The sequence below is a fragment of the Neltuma alba genome, unplaced genomic scaffold (assembly GCF_004799145.2).
Source record: "Neltuma alba isolate B1F8T4 unplaced genomic scaffold, ASM479914v2 tig00004710_pilon, whole genome shotgun sequence".
Lineage (NCBI taxonomy): Eukaryota > Viridiplantae > Streptophyta > Magnoliopsida > Fabales > Fabaceae > Neltuma > Neltuma alba.
Genome location: NW_021633831.1, coordinates 105,746 through 123,777, shown reverse-complemented (window position 1 = coordinate 123,777; position 18,032 = coordinate 105,746). Strand labels below are relative to the sequence as shown.

Below are 18,032 nucleotides of genomic sequence, written 5' to 3'. Positions count from 1 at the left end.
AATTCTAATTACTTTGTTTGAATATTCAAATAAATAAAATGATTAAGTGTTAGTCAATAAATTAATATTGACTAACACTTAATTACAAGTTAAAGGGAATGCCTTTTTTGTTTTAAAAAAATTTTGACGGAGTTTTCCCTTAAATATAAGGAATCCCAAATAATTTAAACAAAGCACAAATCAATCAATCAACTAACCAACAATCTAAGAAACAAATACAAGACAAATTTGAACAATTATAACTAACAAAACAAAAGCAACAATCTCAAACTAATTCAATAAATAAAGATTCCTAAAGCTAAAACTTCTAAATCCAAAACAGGAGCACAAATGATATTCATTTACTATGAAATTTTAAACAACACTTTATCATTAATCAAAGTTCATAAAAAAAATTGGCCAAACACTTGACAAATTATTTATTGGTAAATGTCAAAGTTTATCACAAAAATATGATGAAAATTCGAAATAAAATATCAAAAATTATTAAAAAAATTACAAAACTTAAAAATTAATTAACTTTGAAGATTTAAACATGTTACTAATGCCGTGTATAAGAAGTAATTGTAGTTTTCTAATTCTAAATGTCACCAACCAACCCTCTAAGCATAGAAGATATTCAAAATAAACAATGCAAAATGTCCAAAATGTAAAATCAATCAACCTATTTGATATATTACAAATTTATATAATCAAACATCCAAAATAATAAGAAAAAATGAAGAGAATAAATGAAGAGGAAAGTCACGATGTGGAGGACAAGTAAAATGCGAGAAGAGGCAAGTTTGAAAAACAAAACACGGCGACGAGGCAAAACATGACGAACAGAGGGCCAAAAACAATGGTATACTGTGAGGTTTTGCTAGAAAATGCTGTTTGAGTGGTAGGGTAGAAGAAGGGACCACGGCACAACAGTGAAAACTCTGAAACTTAACATACGATTGGATTTATTCAAACCTACAGGATCACTTTTCAAGGCGGTTATATTAATAATCACTATGAAAAGTATTTTTAACGATAGTTATATTAATAACCATTGTTAAAAAATACTTTTCACTACTACCCTTTAATTATAAAAATGTCACTGCCCTTTTTTTAATGGTGTTTTTCTTTTTAACCGCCATAAAATGACGTCGTTAAAAGTATTTTTTGTAGTAGTGAATCACTTAGCTTTTCCCCTTCAATTCAAGCTTAAATATCACTAAATCTTGACTTAGAATTTTAGGATGTTATATTTGGTGACTTACTGATTGCTTCTTTATATTTCTTTTTTTAAAATTCTAGAAGTTCAATGTTTTCAAAAGCAAACATAAGCATTTTAAGAATAATGAGTAGGTTAACGGTGAGTTTGAAGTGATAAAATATTACGAAAGTAAAACATACATTGATTATAGTTTATTTTTAACTGTGTAAAAGAGATAAAACCTACTAGAAGTTTAGCTTATTGTACAAAGGACATAAATAATTAGAATTGATATACTTCTTGAAAATTATGCCCACCATTTAAAACTATAAAACATATGTAATCGTATTGACTCTCATTGCATAGATTTCTTCTGAAGAGTCACAGGTGATGTGTAGAAGATTCATTTGCTTCTGAAAAGATAATCTTTTCTTGCTTATTGATGAGGGTGGTTTAGGCTTACAAGCTTCTCATTTGGTCAATAAAGCCTTAATTTCTAAACAAGTTTGGAGAATCATCTCTTCATCTCATCCGTCTCTTCTTGCGACCTCTTTGAAGGTAAAATACATTGATCATCAAGCTTCAGTCATTAATTAGAAGCCATACAACTCTTCTTGAATATGGTCAAGAATAACTAACATATTGATATCATTGTTAATAACCTTAAATGGAAAGTGGAAAATGGATCTTCCATACTCTTAACCACCTTTACGGTGGCCGGTGCAATCAGGATCTGCCTCTCTTGCTCATCTTCAAGTAGTGGCTAATCTCCTAATGCATAATTCCTTTGGTTGGAGTCTGATTCAATGGAATCATAGACTGGCACGTTCCTTATACCATCCTCATGTTGCTAACTATTACCAACATTGCCCTTTCCTTTGTAAATATCCCTTATCAAATTTCTTGGAAGGGAAATAAGTCCGGAATATACATGGTTAAAAGTGGATATTCTTTATGTCTGAGGCGACACCTCTTTGGTGTTCAAGATACCCTTTGGAAATTCTTGTGGTCTATATCTCTGCCTGTTAAATTTCTCTTGCTTGTTGAGAAACTCTTACACAGTGCTTTACCATCCTATGATATTCTTCAACAACATCACCTCAACACAACTGAGCCATGCTTATTTGGTCATCAAGAGGAATCTATAGATCATTTAATCTTTATTTGCCCTTTCCCCAGAGCAATTTGATTTGAATGCTTTCTCAATAAATTTGATAACATTAGCATTCAGCACTTTCCTATGTGGTTAAAGAATAGCCTTTCTAATTTGTATCAGGACAATCATCTGTATCTTATTAAGGGTATTATTATTCTTATTAACATTATTTGGAGGAAGGGAAACATTGCCCTTTATGAGAATATATATATATATATATATATCAAATCCTTCTGTTGCTTGAAGAGATCAAACATGCTATCTTATTCTCGAATATGGCTTTTTCTCTTAATATGGAAAGTTCTTCTTTGACTCCAACTCTCTCCTTAGGCTATCATCTTAAATAAAGTTAAAACCAGAAGCAAAGCCATCATTCAAGGATTTGTTTGCATGGCCAGACTCTTTAATACTTTCAATCGATTCATAGACTTTGGGGATCATTCTTTCAATTATAATGTTTGCAATCTTCTCTTAGTTGGATTGTTAATTCTCCAGTCTTCTTTTCTGATGATCAATCACTACAGGTTTTGGCTTCCATCAAACAACTAGCAGAGATTGGTAACTCAGTAGAAGGAGCAACTAGAATCATCATTCACAAAATCCTTTTTGTCTGTAAATTATTTTCTACTTTAGATGTTGTAGCTATTAATCCCTCGTTTAATTTTCTCTTTTTGCTAATTTTATTTTTTACTGTTTTTCTTCAATTATGTATATATAATGTTGCATTTTTCTTATTAATATCAGTCTTTTATTAAAAAATCCTATGAGACATTTTTTTAATCAATTTAGATCCCAATAAATCAGTTAATATCATTAAAAACTATAAATCTTTCATGTTTACCTTAACTTAATGTGGTGTCTCACATGATAAATATTAGTTCTTAATTTTAATACTTATTAAGGGTTTTTTTAAAGTATTTATTACACCTTAAAAGCCTAAAAATGTCTTATTTTTAAACATATTATTTCATAGAGTATGCTCTATAATTTTAAACCAAAGCAGTATAATTTCTTCACTTACTTGTCGAGGCCTTAGAGATTAACAACATTGTGTCTGTTTAATCTTTTTTTAAACTTAGAGTTACGAGTTCGAATACTCTATTAAAGACATAATGAGTGCGTGAATTATAATAATAAAATAACTTCTTCACTTATGTATATATTTACTATCCAATTGTCCAATCATATAATACATATGGATTCTTTAGTTGTCTTTTTTTTTTTTTTTGCCAGAAGAAGTATTCATTCATTCATCAAACAACAAAGTTATTACAAACACCAATCTAAAATAGCTCGTTATAAGTCTAATCACCAACCACCAACTCCTAACTCCAAACTTAAGGTAGTTAAATAATTTTATATGGAGAAACTTAACAGGAAAGTCTCCATAATTTCAACTTATTGTCACTATAGTTTCTACCCCTTTTTATTGAATCCATATAATGTTTTTAATTATGAATATTGATCCTTAATAATTTATTAATTTATAAGAGAAACAATATTAGTAGTTGATGACATGGTTTTCATTCAGCATACAAAATTGATTATGTGACATGCATCCAAATAAAGTCAAAATCAACCAAATTACATATTATATATAGATATGTAAGGAGTCAATTATAAGCAAAATAATTTTTTTTATTATGTCAATAAATTTTGTTTCATCATTTTACTTTCTGAACAAAACTTCTTTTTATTTCATTTTTTTGGTAACAATTTACATATCGTTTAGTGACATATACATTAACTCTCGTTAAGAACATCTATAATTGATGAGCCTATAAGGACTTAATAAAAAGAAAAACTTATAAGAATTCAATTAAAATTATAAAGAATGATAAATTAATTTTAGTTCTTTTATTTACATGGAATCTTGAAAGCATAAACTGAAAATCCCTAATTTTTACTTCCCCCAAGCTTGCCGCCTCACGAATGCCATGAGTGGGCCCATCGCCATCAGTGATATGGGTCAATAAAGTCCTTTTCAGAGAGCGATTGCGAAGAAGGAAAAAGAACCAACAAATGGACTAATTGGATTTGGACTTTGGAGCAATGCGAAATATTTAGAGGTGGTGAGTGTACCGGGGGACTACTTTCAATACTCATTTTAATTAGAATCAAGCTACATTCAGTATTTTGAAATATTTTTTAATTATATTTAGTGCTTTAAAATATTTTGTAATATATTCAATACCTTGAAATATTTTTTGAGGTATGTCCAACACTTCAAAGTATTTCTTTTTAGGTGCATCTAGTATCTAAAAGTATTTTTTAGTGTATTCAGCACCAAGACAAAAAAAATACTTCATAGTGTTGGATGCACTTAAAAAATATTTCAGAGTGCTAGTGCACTACAAAATATTTTGAGATGTTAGATATACCTAAAAAAATATTTCAAGATACTAAATGTATCTTAACTCTTTTAATTATGAACACATTGCTACGATGAGACCGGTACCGTTCAAATATAGTCTCAACAATCTAAATTTAAATTTTTAAATAATTTTTAGGGAGAATCTTCCAAAAAAATACCTTTAAACTTCAAATTTTCAAATAATTTTGTCTACTACATTTTACTAACAATTATATATTTTTGCAGTTATTCTTGATTGGTGATTTTAAAATTTTAGAGGCATTTTTTAAAGAATTTTCTTCGTTCTTAAATAAAAATTTTTTTAAAAAAATTGAAATTTAAAATATTATTTTTGTTTTAGATTTTATACCCATGCATATAATTTTTTGAAAGAGAATTCAAAATAAAAGAAAAACTTAATTTGAATTATACAAATTAGTACTTAGTCCGGTTTAAAATACAAGCATCAAAACTTTGAAGATATTCTAATCATTTAATCATTTATTTTTATTTTCATCCTTAATTAATTATATGTCTCCCTCATGTCTTTTCTTCACTTATTTTCTTTCTTCTTTTTTGCCCTCATTCTCTCTCCCGCATATCTCATGTGTTTTAAAAAAAAAATTAATGACATTTTTATATATTTATTATCTTTAATTTAAATAATTTGTTGAGTTATCTAATTTAAATACTTGATGTTTATCTTCACATGATCTCTTTTCAGTTCGCAATAATGAGGCCCTTTTTGGTGTTCATAACTGCCTTTAGCACCATAACACCATTAGTCCATAGCTGGTTCCAAGCAGCCGGTGGAGGCTTTAAAGAATTATGCGTTGATTAATCTTGTATTCCACGAAGGAAGGTGATGTCATGCGTGACATAGATATGTTGTTTTGAAGTCAAATCAAGAGGAACACTGAATCTGCACCTCTCTTGCGCGGCACGCCTTGCCTCGATGATGCTGCTCTCTCCCACTTATATATATAAGGAGGACTCTAGAACACACCACTTCCAAGTCCCCACTCAATATTCTCCCTTCGCCTTCTTCCGATTCCCACAAGAACTCATTCTCTCTGATTCACTCCAATGGCTGCTTGTGAATGTTTAGGCGCTTCAAGGGTTGGCATATGCGGATCCGACTCACTTTCTCGGAATCTAAACATGCGACGCGCCACCGATCACTCCTTCCACTTTGCCAAATTCTGTAGGGCTACCTTGTCTGATTGTTCTGTTATGGAGGAATTTGTCCACGAGGGAGAAGATGATGATCTCTGGGCGAAGATGCTGGAGGAAGCAAGGGTAGATGTAGAACGAGAGCCGATTCTTTCTTCCTATTACCACGCTTCGATTCTGTGTCACCAATCGCTGGAAACTGCTCTGGCCAATCATCTCTCCCTCAAATTGAGCAGTTCCTGTCTTCCCAGCGGAACCCTAACCGATCTGTTCGTTTCAATCCTTAATGAAAACGAAGAAATCGTGGAAGCTGTAAAGCATGATCTGAGGGCAGTGAAAAAGCGTGACCCGGCCTGCATAAGCTATGTCCACTGCTTTCTGAACTTCAAAGGCTTGCTGGCAATCCAAGCTCACAGAATCGCTCACCAATTGTGGTCTGAGGGAAGAAAAACATTGGCACTTCTGATTCAGAACAGAGTTTCTGAAGTATTCGCTGTAGACATCCATCCAGGTGCAAAAATTGGAAGAGGCATCTTGCTTGATCACGCAACAGGTTTGGTCGTAGGAGAAACTGCAGTGATAGGCAACAATGTGTCAATTCTGCATAATGTGACATTGGGGGGAACTGGGAAAGCTTCTGGAGACAGACATCCCAAGATTGGCGATGGAGTTCTTATAGGTGCAAGCACTTGCATTCTGGGCAACATAAAGATTGGTGAAGGTGCTAAGATTGGTGCTGGTTCTATGGTTCTGAAGGATGTGCCTTCAATGACTACTGCAGTTGGAAACCCAGCTAGATTGTTAGGAGGAAAGGCTAATCCTGCAAGGCTGGACAATATTCCTAGTTTCACTATGGATCATACTTCACATTTTTCTGAGTGGTCTGACTATGTCATTTGATTAGCCGCTAATCTTCAACCATAAGGCAATAATTGTTCGTTCAAGTGAGAATCTTCGTTCTCCTGTTAGCAAATTTAGTGCTCTGATGGGGAAGGTCGTGCGGGAATCAAAAGCAGAGCGTAGTTTAGCAATTTTGATGTTTGATGGTGCAGAATCACTTTTTGTCAGACAGCTAGATGTGTGCCTCGTACATTATGCTGAGTGTTAATAACAATGAGATTATCATAATTTATCAATAATTTACAAATATTACGGCTTGCTTCAATTCTTATATTTCATAGAGATATATGGATAGTGATGCTATTACATTCATTTCCCCCCATGGTGACGTCTGTCACTCGATATTTGTTATTTATATTTCCCTTAGCTGTCTTAAGTTTGACTGAACAATGAACAGTGAGGGTATGTTCTTGGATCTGGGTTCATGATTGATTGCGGCTTATCGGAGACATATAAGACGAGCTGTTTTATACGGTATGAATATTAGGCTCTAATAATAATTTAAAAAAAAGAGCATAAAATTAGAATAGCAGAAATGAAGATAAGGTTAAAATAGATTTATAGCCATAAAAAAAAAAGATATGATTCAAAACATAAGAGCAAAATGATTGAACATGATTTGAGGCAGTTCAAAGTAAAAAAAGCCACAAGGGACGTGATGCAGATTTAATTTAACTAATTATTTTTATTATTGTTTATTTTGTTAATTATTTATGTATTTTAGATCGTGGGTAGTTACCTCACTTCCCCACTCCCCTCATTTTATTTGTTTTATTTATTTTATTTCTTTCCTTTATTTATAGTTTAAGGTTTCAGTTTGTAATCAGACTTGACATTTGGAATTTATCGATCAGTTTTTCTCCTGTTCTCCCTACTTCTCTGCTCCTCCTCTCTTCTTCTTCCTCTTCCCTAACTTCTCATCCCTTCCAATCCTTTTTTGTTCTACATCAATTTTGGCATCAGAGCCTGGTTGATTGCTTCATTCTACTTTTTCAAACTCATTTTTCAATCCCCAAACACGCCCTTGTTGCAAAAACCACCCACAGCCGCTGCTCCTTCACCATTGTTCACTCATTTTCTGACGACCGTTCACTGTGCCGCCACTTCCATTCTCACCGTAGGCAACAATCCGTCCAGATCTCAAGGTTTCACAACCAGAAACCACCAAAAACAGCCTCCACGATTCAGCTGAACTCCCTCTGCGCAGCTTCACTTTGAAGGCCCAGATCTCGCTCTTCCGACTTCCGTTTGCCACTAAACTACCACCATTGCCTTCGTCTAGAGGAACACGGCCAAACACCGAAGTTTCACCATCAACAGAGCTCCGACGTGCCGCTACGCGCCGGAAGAAGGATCTGCGCGTGGAATCCACGCGCCGCCGTCCCCTGTTCGTCCAGTTCACGATTTTTCAGCTTTTTGACCCTGTTTTCAGCCATTTCTTCAACCGTGGACCTTCCTAAATCCGAGTGTTACTTCCTAGAACCACTAGGGTAAATTTTTGGTGTCGTAAAGCTACGCCGGTAAGGCCCAATCGACCCTCTAATTAATTACTGTGACTTTTAGTATATTGGAGGTTACTTGTTATTACTTTGGGTCCTTGTTATTGCTAGATTACTTTATCTTATTATTGTGTTGTTTTTGATTGCTTCTATATATATTTTTGTTATTATTTTTAAATATTATTTAGTAGCTTAAGAGAGAGAGAGAAGGAAAAAAAAGAGAGAGGAAAAAAAGAGGGGAAAAAAGAAAAAAAAGAGAGAGAAAAAGAAGAATTTATTTTCATTTTAGTAGCTTCTTACTTGCTTCATTATTTGCTGTTAATTTTTGCCTAGCTATTGCATGACAATTCGTGATATTGAAAATAGACAAGACACCTTAGACCTAGCACTGCAATCCCTAGAACCTCGTATCAGCTCCCTTCAATCCTAAATGGACCAGAGACTTCAAGCTTTTGAATTGAAACTGAATGAAATCACTAAATGCCTTAAGGAATCATTGGCCGAGGTTAAGCAAGAATATAACTCCTAATATCAAGAGCTTAGAGCCACTACCTAGGAGCTTAAGGTATCTAATCAAGAGCTTAGGACCTACCAGCAAGAAATTAGAGATTCTCTCCTAAGAATTAATAGGCAGGTCTCTAGTAAGGGTGCAGAAGGGATTCTTGGAAATGTCCCTAAGATCAATCAAGCGCAGCTTAAGCCCAACACCGTTGGACCATCTCACACTAGAGGCTCCGAACTGCCTATAGGTTCGCGAAACTTGCAGACTAAAACGCTACACGTTGAGACCCTTCCCCCACAGTTCGAGGAAGAGGACAACCCATGGGATGAGCAGGGGACAGAGGCTCACTACGAATCCCATGTTGTGAACCGACGAACCTATGGAGGATATGCCGCGCGCCCTAGGTATGGACGAGACCCGTGGCTGCCCAGACGATACCGAGACACCCCTCGGCAAGACTACAATGATGATGCGACAAAGAGGGTTAAAGTTGAGGCACTTGACTTTGATGGTCTTTTAGACGCGAATGCCTTCCTCGATTAGTTAGCCACCATGGACGACTACTTCAAGTGGTACAATATGAGTGACATATAGTGCGTTCGTTTTACCAAGATAAAGCTCGTAGGATCTGCAAGGAAGTATTGGCAGTACATCCAAGCGAACCTTGAACGCTTAGGGCAACCTCTTGTCACTACTTGGGAGGAGATGAAGTTGAAGCTTAAGGAAAAGTACGTGCTGGTCAGTCACTTAAGCACGCTTTTCAACCAATTGAATAGCCTCAAGCAGGGAACCTCATCGGCAGCCGACTACGTCTCTCGATACGATGACCTTCTGATCCGCAATGACTTAAATGAATCGAGTTTTGTGGTTATTGAGAGGTTCATCAGCGGCCTTAGGGATGACATACAGAGGGAGCTTAGAGTAAACCGTCCTTACACTTTAGAAGAAGCATATCATAAGGCTATCGACATTGACTCCCTACCTAAGTATCCCTCCTTCAGGCGTCCCAACTTCTCTGGATTAGAGTCTCGTCCAACACGTAGCTCTACTGTTTTGGCCAATCAACGGGTAAGTCAACAACTTTCAGGGCCAAGCACTTCTAGACCAAGAGAGTCATCAGCCTCAAACACTCGCACAGGTAGCTCATCGATAGAGTGTTTCAAGTGTCACTCTAAGGGACACATCGCTTCAAAGTGCTCGCAACGTGCGTTGCTTATCGAATCTCAAGATGATGCACTACTCAAGAGCGAGCCAGATGTCATCATCGACCCTGTCGATATTCCTTCTGATGTGGACGAAGAAATTAATTGTGATGGCATGCCATCAGGTCATCTTAGAGTGATGCGATGCCTCCTGACTGTCCCAACGCCAGATGACTCATGGAAACAGAACAGCATCTTCCACACCTTCGTGAAGTGCGGTGATAAGTCATGCAAGTTGGTTATTGATAGTGGAAGTGAAAGGAACGTGATATCTAGTCAAGGTGTTGCTCACCTTGGACTTAAGATAGAGCAAATTGCTAAGCCTTTCAGAGTTGTATGGGTCAACAACACTTCATTGCTTATCACTGAGCAATGTCGTGTCCCACTCCATTTGGGCGACTACAAGGAAGATGTTTTGTGTGTCGTGATCCCTATGGATGTGTCTCACATGCTTTTAGGATGCCCGTGGCTATATGACCATGATGTCACTATCCAAGGTCGAGCAAAGAACCACATCTTTAAGTATGAGGGCAAGACCATCTTACTTCGTCCTGCGAAGCCTAAGCCTAAAGCAAAGGGTCCAGCCCCCACGAAAGGATCCACCTCTAAGCCTATCAACCTTCACCTCCTTAGAGAGAAGCAGTTCATCGAAGAAAGTAGAGAGGTTGATGTCATCCTTGCCGTTGTTTCCAAAGTCCTCTCTCCTTCTGCACCAACACCTGATAGCCTTCCAAAAGAAGTGACCCAACTCTTGGACGAGTTTAAAGATGTTGCACCTAAGGAGTTACCTCCTAACTTGCCACCCATGAGGAACACCGAGCATGCAATCGATTTGGTTCCAGGATCACAGCTCCCCAACCTTCCACACTACGGGATGAACCCTAAAGACCGGGAAGAGCTCAATCGTCAGGTTAACGGCTTACTTGAGAAGGGCTATATCCAGCATAGCCTCAGTCCTTATGCTGTCCCTGCCCTTCTGACTTCGAAGAAAGACGGCTCGTGGAGAATGTGTGTTGATAGCCGAGCTATCAACAAGATAATTGTCAAGTACAGATTTCCGATACTAAGGTTAGAGGACATACTTGATTTAGTGTCTGGATCTAAATGGTTCTCCAAGCTTGATCTTCGCAGTGGTTACCATCAGATTCGAATCAAACCAGGAGATGAGTGGAAAACTGCGTTTAAAATGCAAGATGGACTGTACGAGTGGCTCGTTATGCCATTTGGCTTAACAAATGCCCCGAGCACATTCATGCGAGCGATGACGCATATGCTGCAGTCTTATCTAGGAAAGTTCGTGGTTGTCTACTTTGATGACATTCTGGTCTTTAGTAAGTCCAGAGATGACCACTTGCACCACCTTAGACAGGTGCTTTTGACCCTTCGGAAGAAGAAGTTTTATCTCAACTTGCCAAAGTGCTCCTTCCTACAGAATCAAGTTACGTTTCTCGGATTCATCGTCTCAAAACAGGGCTTATCTGCACACCCTGTAAAAGTCCGAGCTATCCAAGATTGGCCAGAACCACAGACACTACATGAAGCACGCAGCTTCCATGGGCTTGCATCCTTCTATCGGCGTTTCATCAGAGACTTTAGCACACTTATGTCTCCAATTACTGACTGCCTGAAGAAGGATAAGTTCAATTGGACTTCCGCGGCCTCCACAGCTTTCAGCACTATTAAGAAGAAACTCTCGAGTGCTCCCATCCTGGCTTTACTTGCTTTCAACAAGTGCTTTGAAGTTGCTTGCGACGCATCCGGGGTTGGGATTGGAGGCGTTCTAAGCCAAGAAGGCCACCCCGTCACCTACTTCAGTGAGAAGCTCAATGAGGCCAAGCAAAATAACTTCACGTACGACAAGGAGTTCTACGTCATTGTTCGCTCTTTGGAGCATTGGAAGTACTATTTCCTTCCCCAACAGTTTGTCATCTACTCAAACCACCAGTCTCTCAAGTTCCTTAGCTCCCAACGGCACTTGAATGCCAAACATGCCAAGTGGAGTGAATTCATTCAGGAATTTACCTTCATGGTCAAGCACTGCCCAGGGGTAGAGAACAAAGTAGCTGACGCTCTTAGCCGAAGAATCCATGTCCTCAACACTCTGACGGTTAGTGTCGTGGGCTTTGATAGGCTCAAGGATGAGTACACCTCGTGTCCTGACTTTGGCATCATTTATAACAAGGTTAAAGATGGCAACCGCCACGATCATGTGGATTTCCTTATTGATGATGGCTACCTGTTCCGTGGGTCGAGATTGTGCATTCCCCGCACATCACTACGCGATTTTCTCGTTTGGGAATTGCATGCGGGAGGGTTAGCCAGACACTTTGGCGTTCAAAAGACAACAGCCCTGGTTGAAGATACGTTCTATTGGCCTTCCCTTAAGCGTGATGTTGCTCGAATCCTTTCCTAGTGTCGTACGTGCCATACGGCCTAGCAAAAGAAGAGGAATATTGGATTATACACGCCTCTTCCTATTCCTGAGGCACCTTAGAAGGACATTAGCATGGATTTCGTGCTTGGGTTGCCTAAGATAGTGAGGGGGCACGACTCTGTCTTAGTTGTGGTTGATAGATTCTCAAAGATGGCACATTTCATTCCGTGCAGTAGGACTACCGATGCCTCACATCTGGCAAAGCTTTTCTTTCGAGAGGTTGTGCGTCTTCACGGTTGGCCTACTACTATTTTCTATGATAGGGATGTCAAGTTTGTCAGCTACTTCTGGAAGACCCTTTGGAAGCTCTTCGGGATACAACTGAAATTCTCGTCTGCTTTCCACCCTCAGACTGATGGACAGACTGAAGTAACTAACCGTAGCTTAGGTGACGTGCTCCGTAGTTTAGTTGGTGATAAGCCTAGTAACTGGGATTTAGTCTTGCCTATAGCTGAATTTGCTTACAATAACTCAGTCAATAGATCCACTGGCAAAAGCCCATTCCAAATTGTTCAAGGTTACAACCCAAAGCAGCCTATTGACCTTGTTCCCCTTCCCCTGTCTGCTCGCCCTTCTGAGTCCGCCGAGACCTTTACACATCGCCTTCACGATATTTATGTTGAGGTTAGGCGTAAGTTAACTTTAAATAATGACAGGTATAAGATAGCTGCCGATGTCCATCAACGTCACCAGGAGTTTGATGTTGGCGACCTTGTCATGGCCCGCATACGGCCTGAGCGTTTCCCAAAGAGGCCTTACAAGAAGCTGCATGCCCGTTCCTCTGGCCCATTTTGCATTTCCAAGAAGTTAGGGCCTAATGCATATTTATTAGAGTTACCTCCAGATATGGCTATCAGTCCAGTATTTAATATTGAGGATCTTGTTCCTTATCGGGGGCACTTTCGAGCCGCCCCCTTTGTTTTCTGATGATGCTGTAGGTACCCTGACCCACCAAGCCCCAACTCCACCGTTGCCTAAGGTTGCGCCACCCACCCAAGCCATTGACGCCGTGATGAATGAGCAGACAATATCCACTCCAACAGGTCCCATTAGTCGTTACCTTGTTCGTTGGAAAGTCTGCAATGATGCAGACGCCACGTGGCTCACCGAGGACGAATTCCGTCATATAGACCCCGCCTTCCTTGATGACTTCCAGCTCTCCAACTCTCCAGTGGCGAGTTCTTCCAACCCGGGGAGAAATGATGCACATTTAATTTAACTAATTATTTTTATTATTGTTTATTTTGTTAATTATTTATGTATTTTAGATCGTGAGTAGTTACTCCACTCACCCCACTTCCCCACTCCCCTCATTTTATTTCTTTTATTTATTTTATTTCTTTCCTTTATTTATAGTTTAGGGTTTCAGTTTGTAACCAGACTTGACATTTGGAATTCATCTATCAGTTTTTCTCCCATTCTCCCTGCTTCTCTGCTCCTCCTCTCTTCTTCTTCGTCTTCTCTGACTTCTCATCCCTTCCAATCCTTTCTTGTTCTACATCAAGACATCAGTGAAAAAGATAGATCAAACATATTAAAGTCATTTAAAAAAAAATAGAGAAAAATTGAGACATATGCTCAATGAGATTATTAAACAAGACTTTCTAAATAACAACCCATGCAAAGACTTGGATTATTAATAGAATACAATAACATGTTGCATTTTATATAGTCAACCTCACTTAATAAGATAAAATTGCTTCTTGGTATCTTGTCATGTCTTTCCTGTTTTGATTCACATACTAGCCATATCATTTTCTTTTTTAAAAAAAAAAATCCCACGATTCTCCCCAAAATTTTGGGGGGGATTCAATTCAAAATTGATTTTCTTTTATGCACTATTCCCCACAATCCCTGTCACAACTCAGTTTTGTTGCCAATATAGTCGCCTGGGTTGTGTTATCCATCAATGGGAATGAGATGTTACTGTTCATACGGTGTGAACTGTAATTCAACAACAGAAACATAGGATCATCCCATCCGGAGGATACATAAATTCCACATGGGGCATTAAAAAAAAAAAAAGGGAAAACAAGCCTCTAAACTCTAATCTACGACTTTAGTTGGGATTAATGCAAGTACTTCATCGGTGAATCCAGCTGGAGCTACCAGTAGAACCTGGAAAACTAAAATGGTATTCATAAACAGCAGAGAGCACATGCACTTGTATGCCTCACATTTAGCTCACCATCAACATAATACACTAAACTTCAATGACATATAACTAATACAACTGAAGGAGAATCACTGAAAATATACATAACGAATGAAAACGGAAAAGAGTATTGCCGTGGTGGTTTCATTCAAAATCAATATTCCACTCGACTTCTCATTATGCTTCGCCGTTGATGTGGATGATCTACGAATTTTTATACTGCTCAACACACATGTTCCTGCAGTTAAACTCAACCTAATTTGGAAAGGATGTCCTCTTCTCTGCCAAAAAAAGTGTTCCCATGAAAAGTTAAACTCCTTTAGAGAATATAAATATGCAAGGAAAAGGGGAAAAAAAAAATCAATAATGGCCAGAAAGTCAATAAGATAGATTGCCATCAAATGTAAAAATATCAGCAAAGAATGCCATAATTGACGAAGACGTTTATGTGGGCTTATGACCAAAGCTTTAAGTTAGAATAAAACAGACTCGCTTAGTGTACAAGAGTATTCTAAGACTTGTTTCACAGCAAAAGATGGATATTTAGAGGAGTGAAGCAAAACTATATGAAATCAACCCTTTTACTAGAGGTTAGAAAGCAATGAAATGCATACAAAACCACATTAACAGGTCCAGGCAATAAGGGATTGAAAACATTTCAGCCAAAGGTAAGATTAAATTTTATTGATGTTTAATGAATAACCTTTCTACAACATTATATAAATAGAGTTCAACAGGGGGAAATCAGGCATGGATGATTGGGACAGGTCATAATCTAAAACCGCAGCTGATACTTGCCAAGCTTGATTGGATTGGGTGGTAGAAGACTCAAACACTTTAAGCAAGATTTCAAATTCAAACCTTCTGGATAAGAAAAAGATTATGTTAAGAGAGCTTCCCCCTAATTGGAGCCCAATTTGGCTCAAATCTGGACTAGAAGGCTGCACAATTTTGTTTATAAAAGAATCAGAAGGTCTGACTATATTATTGTAGCTTCATTTCAAAGTAAGGATAGAGGGGAACGCTGCAATCAGCTTTCATATTGACAAAGTAAACCTTGTAAGCACTAGCTTAGGACACCATTGCTCATTATACCAGAAATAAAAATAATTGTATATGCATAGAAATGTCCGTGCCAAAGCAGGCAGAAAGGAAAAACAAAAGGGATTATTTTATTTTCCAATTATAGAGGTCAAGATCAAGGGTGTAAAATACACGCGCGAGCACACATACACACACACCCCTTCATCAATGATGCATAATTTCTAACAATGAGTAGATGAATGAAGCTCACCTAGAGTGCAATATGATCAACAACCTCCAGAAGTAGATATCCTTAAAGTTTGACCTCCACATCAACACCAGCAGGAAGATCAAGTTGCATCAAAGAATCTATTGTTTGGGCAGTAGGATATAGAATATCAATGAGACGCTGATGGGTTCTTATCTCAAAATGGAACCGGGCATCCTTGTTCACATGCGGAGATTTAAGAACACAGTAGATTCGTTTCTTAGTTGGCAATGGTACAGGACCCATGGTTTTTGCATTGGTACTTTTTGCTGCATCCATTATCTGCTTGCATGAATCCTCTATCAGGGGAACCCAATAAGATCTAAGTTTGATTCTAATCTTCTGCTTTGGTGCCATCTGAGAATGGAAACAAACAAATTAATAAAATTATCTGACTTTTGTAAAACTGTAGCAGAAACTGAAAGCTAGGCCTTAATATTATTAAAATTGGTGGTTAGCAACATTAAAAAGAAAGCAATGCTTCAATGTTCAAACAAATCTTCAGAACCTTATGATGTAGGACAAGCGGGGGAAAGGAGGAGGGAGAAATGGAGAGAAACTGCAGGAACAGTAGGTGGCAAATAATCTCAAACTTTATTCAATAGGCAGAATTCTAACAAATGACTACCTCTACGGCTACTTATAGAGTCATAAGAACAATTATTAAAATAATAACAATCTAAGTGAACTTAAACCCACAAAAGATGTGATAAAAGAGAATAAATTGTATATTTCAAAATACACTATAAAACTAAGTTTTAAGATAAATATATACTAGTTTCTGGTTAGAGTTGGTTCAGTGAGCTCCAAATCATGGTAAAATTTCAATTTCACACTCATCTTGACCTGAAGCAGATCACAGCTTCAGGTTAACAAACAGTACCAGCTTGGCATTTCAGACTTTGACAGCATAAACAGTATATTTTGTTTAGATATACAACTATTTTTTACTATATTATTTGACACAACCATCTCATGAAATTCTAATACCTAATGTCGAGCACTAAAGCAGTGAAAAATCATTGGTCAGACCACTCTATGTGAGGTGCTAAAGGAACTATGTTATTTAATTTAGCAACTGGCTGATTTATCAAACCCAATTTTCAGACAGAGCACAAGTTATTGATGAACATACCGCATCTGCATCTGCACCAATGCTAAGAGACGAGGTGCTTGGACTCCCCAAGTCTCCAACCTGAAACATGAAGACATTATTGGAACACCATGCCACTACCCACTTGACATCCAAATTTCACTTTATTCTCCAGTAGAAAACATGATAATGTTTTAAGTCCATCTTATGTACCCGTTACTAAGATTTCTCATAAGCAAGATACTGGAATCGATAGGGTAACTATAATATCCACAGGTTTGCAGACACAAGGCTTGAAAAGAACATTGAATTCCTCAATTTAAAATTTTAATCAGGAAATTCAAATTCCTCATCGAAATTCGCAAAAGGTAAACTCAATACCAGGGAAACACATGATAAACGGAAACAAAGGCATTAATATATGAACCTCAAGGGTGGAGGAGTCGGAGTCATCTGGGGTTTGTTGAGAAACTTCAGCGGAATCTGGGGAATCCAATACTTCGGGAGCAGCATAAACCCTAGTTGAAGATAGCAGAGGCTTTGAGCTTTGAAGCTTAAAGGTGTTAGTACCAGCGTGGAAGAAGGAAAAGGAGAAGTTTGCCTTCGAATTCAACGAAGACGATGAGAGGAGTGAAAGAGAAGGGACTAATGTCGAAGAAGATATGGAAGAAACAGCCATTGAAGCTCTTCTTAATTCTGCTTTCCCCTCAGCCTTGCCAGTGAAGTGATAGGCAATGCCCTCTTGGCTCTCCCAACTGAGTTATCCACAACAGTTTTTTTTTTAAATATGTTTTTAAAAATAAAAGGCATACTGCTGTCTACTGTATTGTGAATTCCTTCGCCAGAAACAATGTCCCAAACATGTTCAAACGGGATTCTAATAATGGGCCTGATCGAGGAATAATGGGCCCAAATATGTTCAAATGGGCCTCTAATATGGGCCAAAGTCCTAGTTCCCCAGAAACAGACTTGAGAATGAATAATTGATCAACAATTGTTTTGTGTGCCGAAAAAGTAAATTGTTTTGTACCCAAAAAAATATTGTTTGCTCCGGGGGAAAATAAAGTGCAACTTTAATCTTCTAATTTTGT

The 18,032-nt window shown here is 37.6% G+C and overlaps 2 protein-coding genes across 3 annotated transcripts; one reads left to right on the top strand and one right to left on the bottom strand.

Moving 5' to 3' along the window:
* The first annotated feature begins 5,703 nt into the window (after nt 1-5,703).
* Nucleotides 5,704-7,030, top strand: LOC114745566 (serine acetyltransferase 1, chloroplastic-like). Its single transcript, XM_028933726.1, has one exon. The coding sequence runs from the start codon at nt 5,779-5,781 to the stop codon at nt 6,763-6,765; it is 987 nt and encodes a 328-aa protein (XP_028789559.1). The 5' UTR covers nt 5,704-5,778; the 3' UTR covers nt 6,766-7,030.
* A 7,295-nt stretch (nt 7,031-14,325) lies between these two features.
* LOC114745560 (30S ribosomal protein S10, chloroplastic) lies at nt 14,326-17,698 on the bottom strand. Of its 2 annotated transcripts, none has more exons than XM_028933721.1 (4): nt 17,369-17,698; nt 16,984-17,043; nt 15,852-16,205; nt 14,326-14,874 (listed from the first exon to the last, which is right to left on the bottom strand). In XM_028933721.1, the coding sequence occupies exons 1-3, from the start codon at nt 17,618-17,620 to the stop codon at nt 15,894-15,896; spliced, it is 624 nt and encodes a 207-aa protein (XP_028789554.1). In that variant the 5' UTR covers nt 17,621-17,698; the 3' UTR covers nt 14,326-14,874; nt 15,852-15,893. The 2 variants fall into 2 exon arrangements, with proteins under 2 accessions (XP_028789554.1, XP_028789553.1); XM_028933720.1 differs by having other exon boundaries at nt 14,326-14,838; nt 17,369-17,695.
* Between the last annotated feature and the right edge of the window lie 334 nt (nt 17,699-18,032).

Excerpts from the sequence above, each read along its gene's own strand:
- LOC114745566 (XM_028933726.1), top strand. The coding sequence starts at position 5,779 with ATGGCTGCTTGTGAATGTTTAGGCGCTTCAAGGGTTGGCATATGCGGA.
- LOC114745560 (XM_028933721.1), bottom strand. The coding sequence starts at position 17,620 with ATGGCTGTTTCTTCCATATCTTCTTCGACATTAGTCCCTTCTCTTTCA. Across the intron at positions 17,044-17,368 it reads CCGACTCCTCCACCCTTGAG|GTTGGAGACTTGGGGAGTCC; the intron begins GTTCATATATTA and ends TTCATGTTTCAG. Across the intron at positions 16,206-16,983 it reads TTGGTGCAGATGCAGATGCG|ATGGCACCAAAGCAGAAGAT; the intron begins GTATGTTCATCA and ends TTCCATTCTCAG.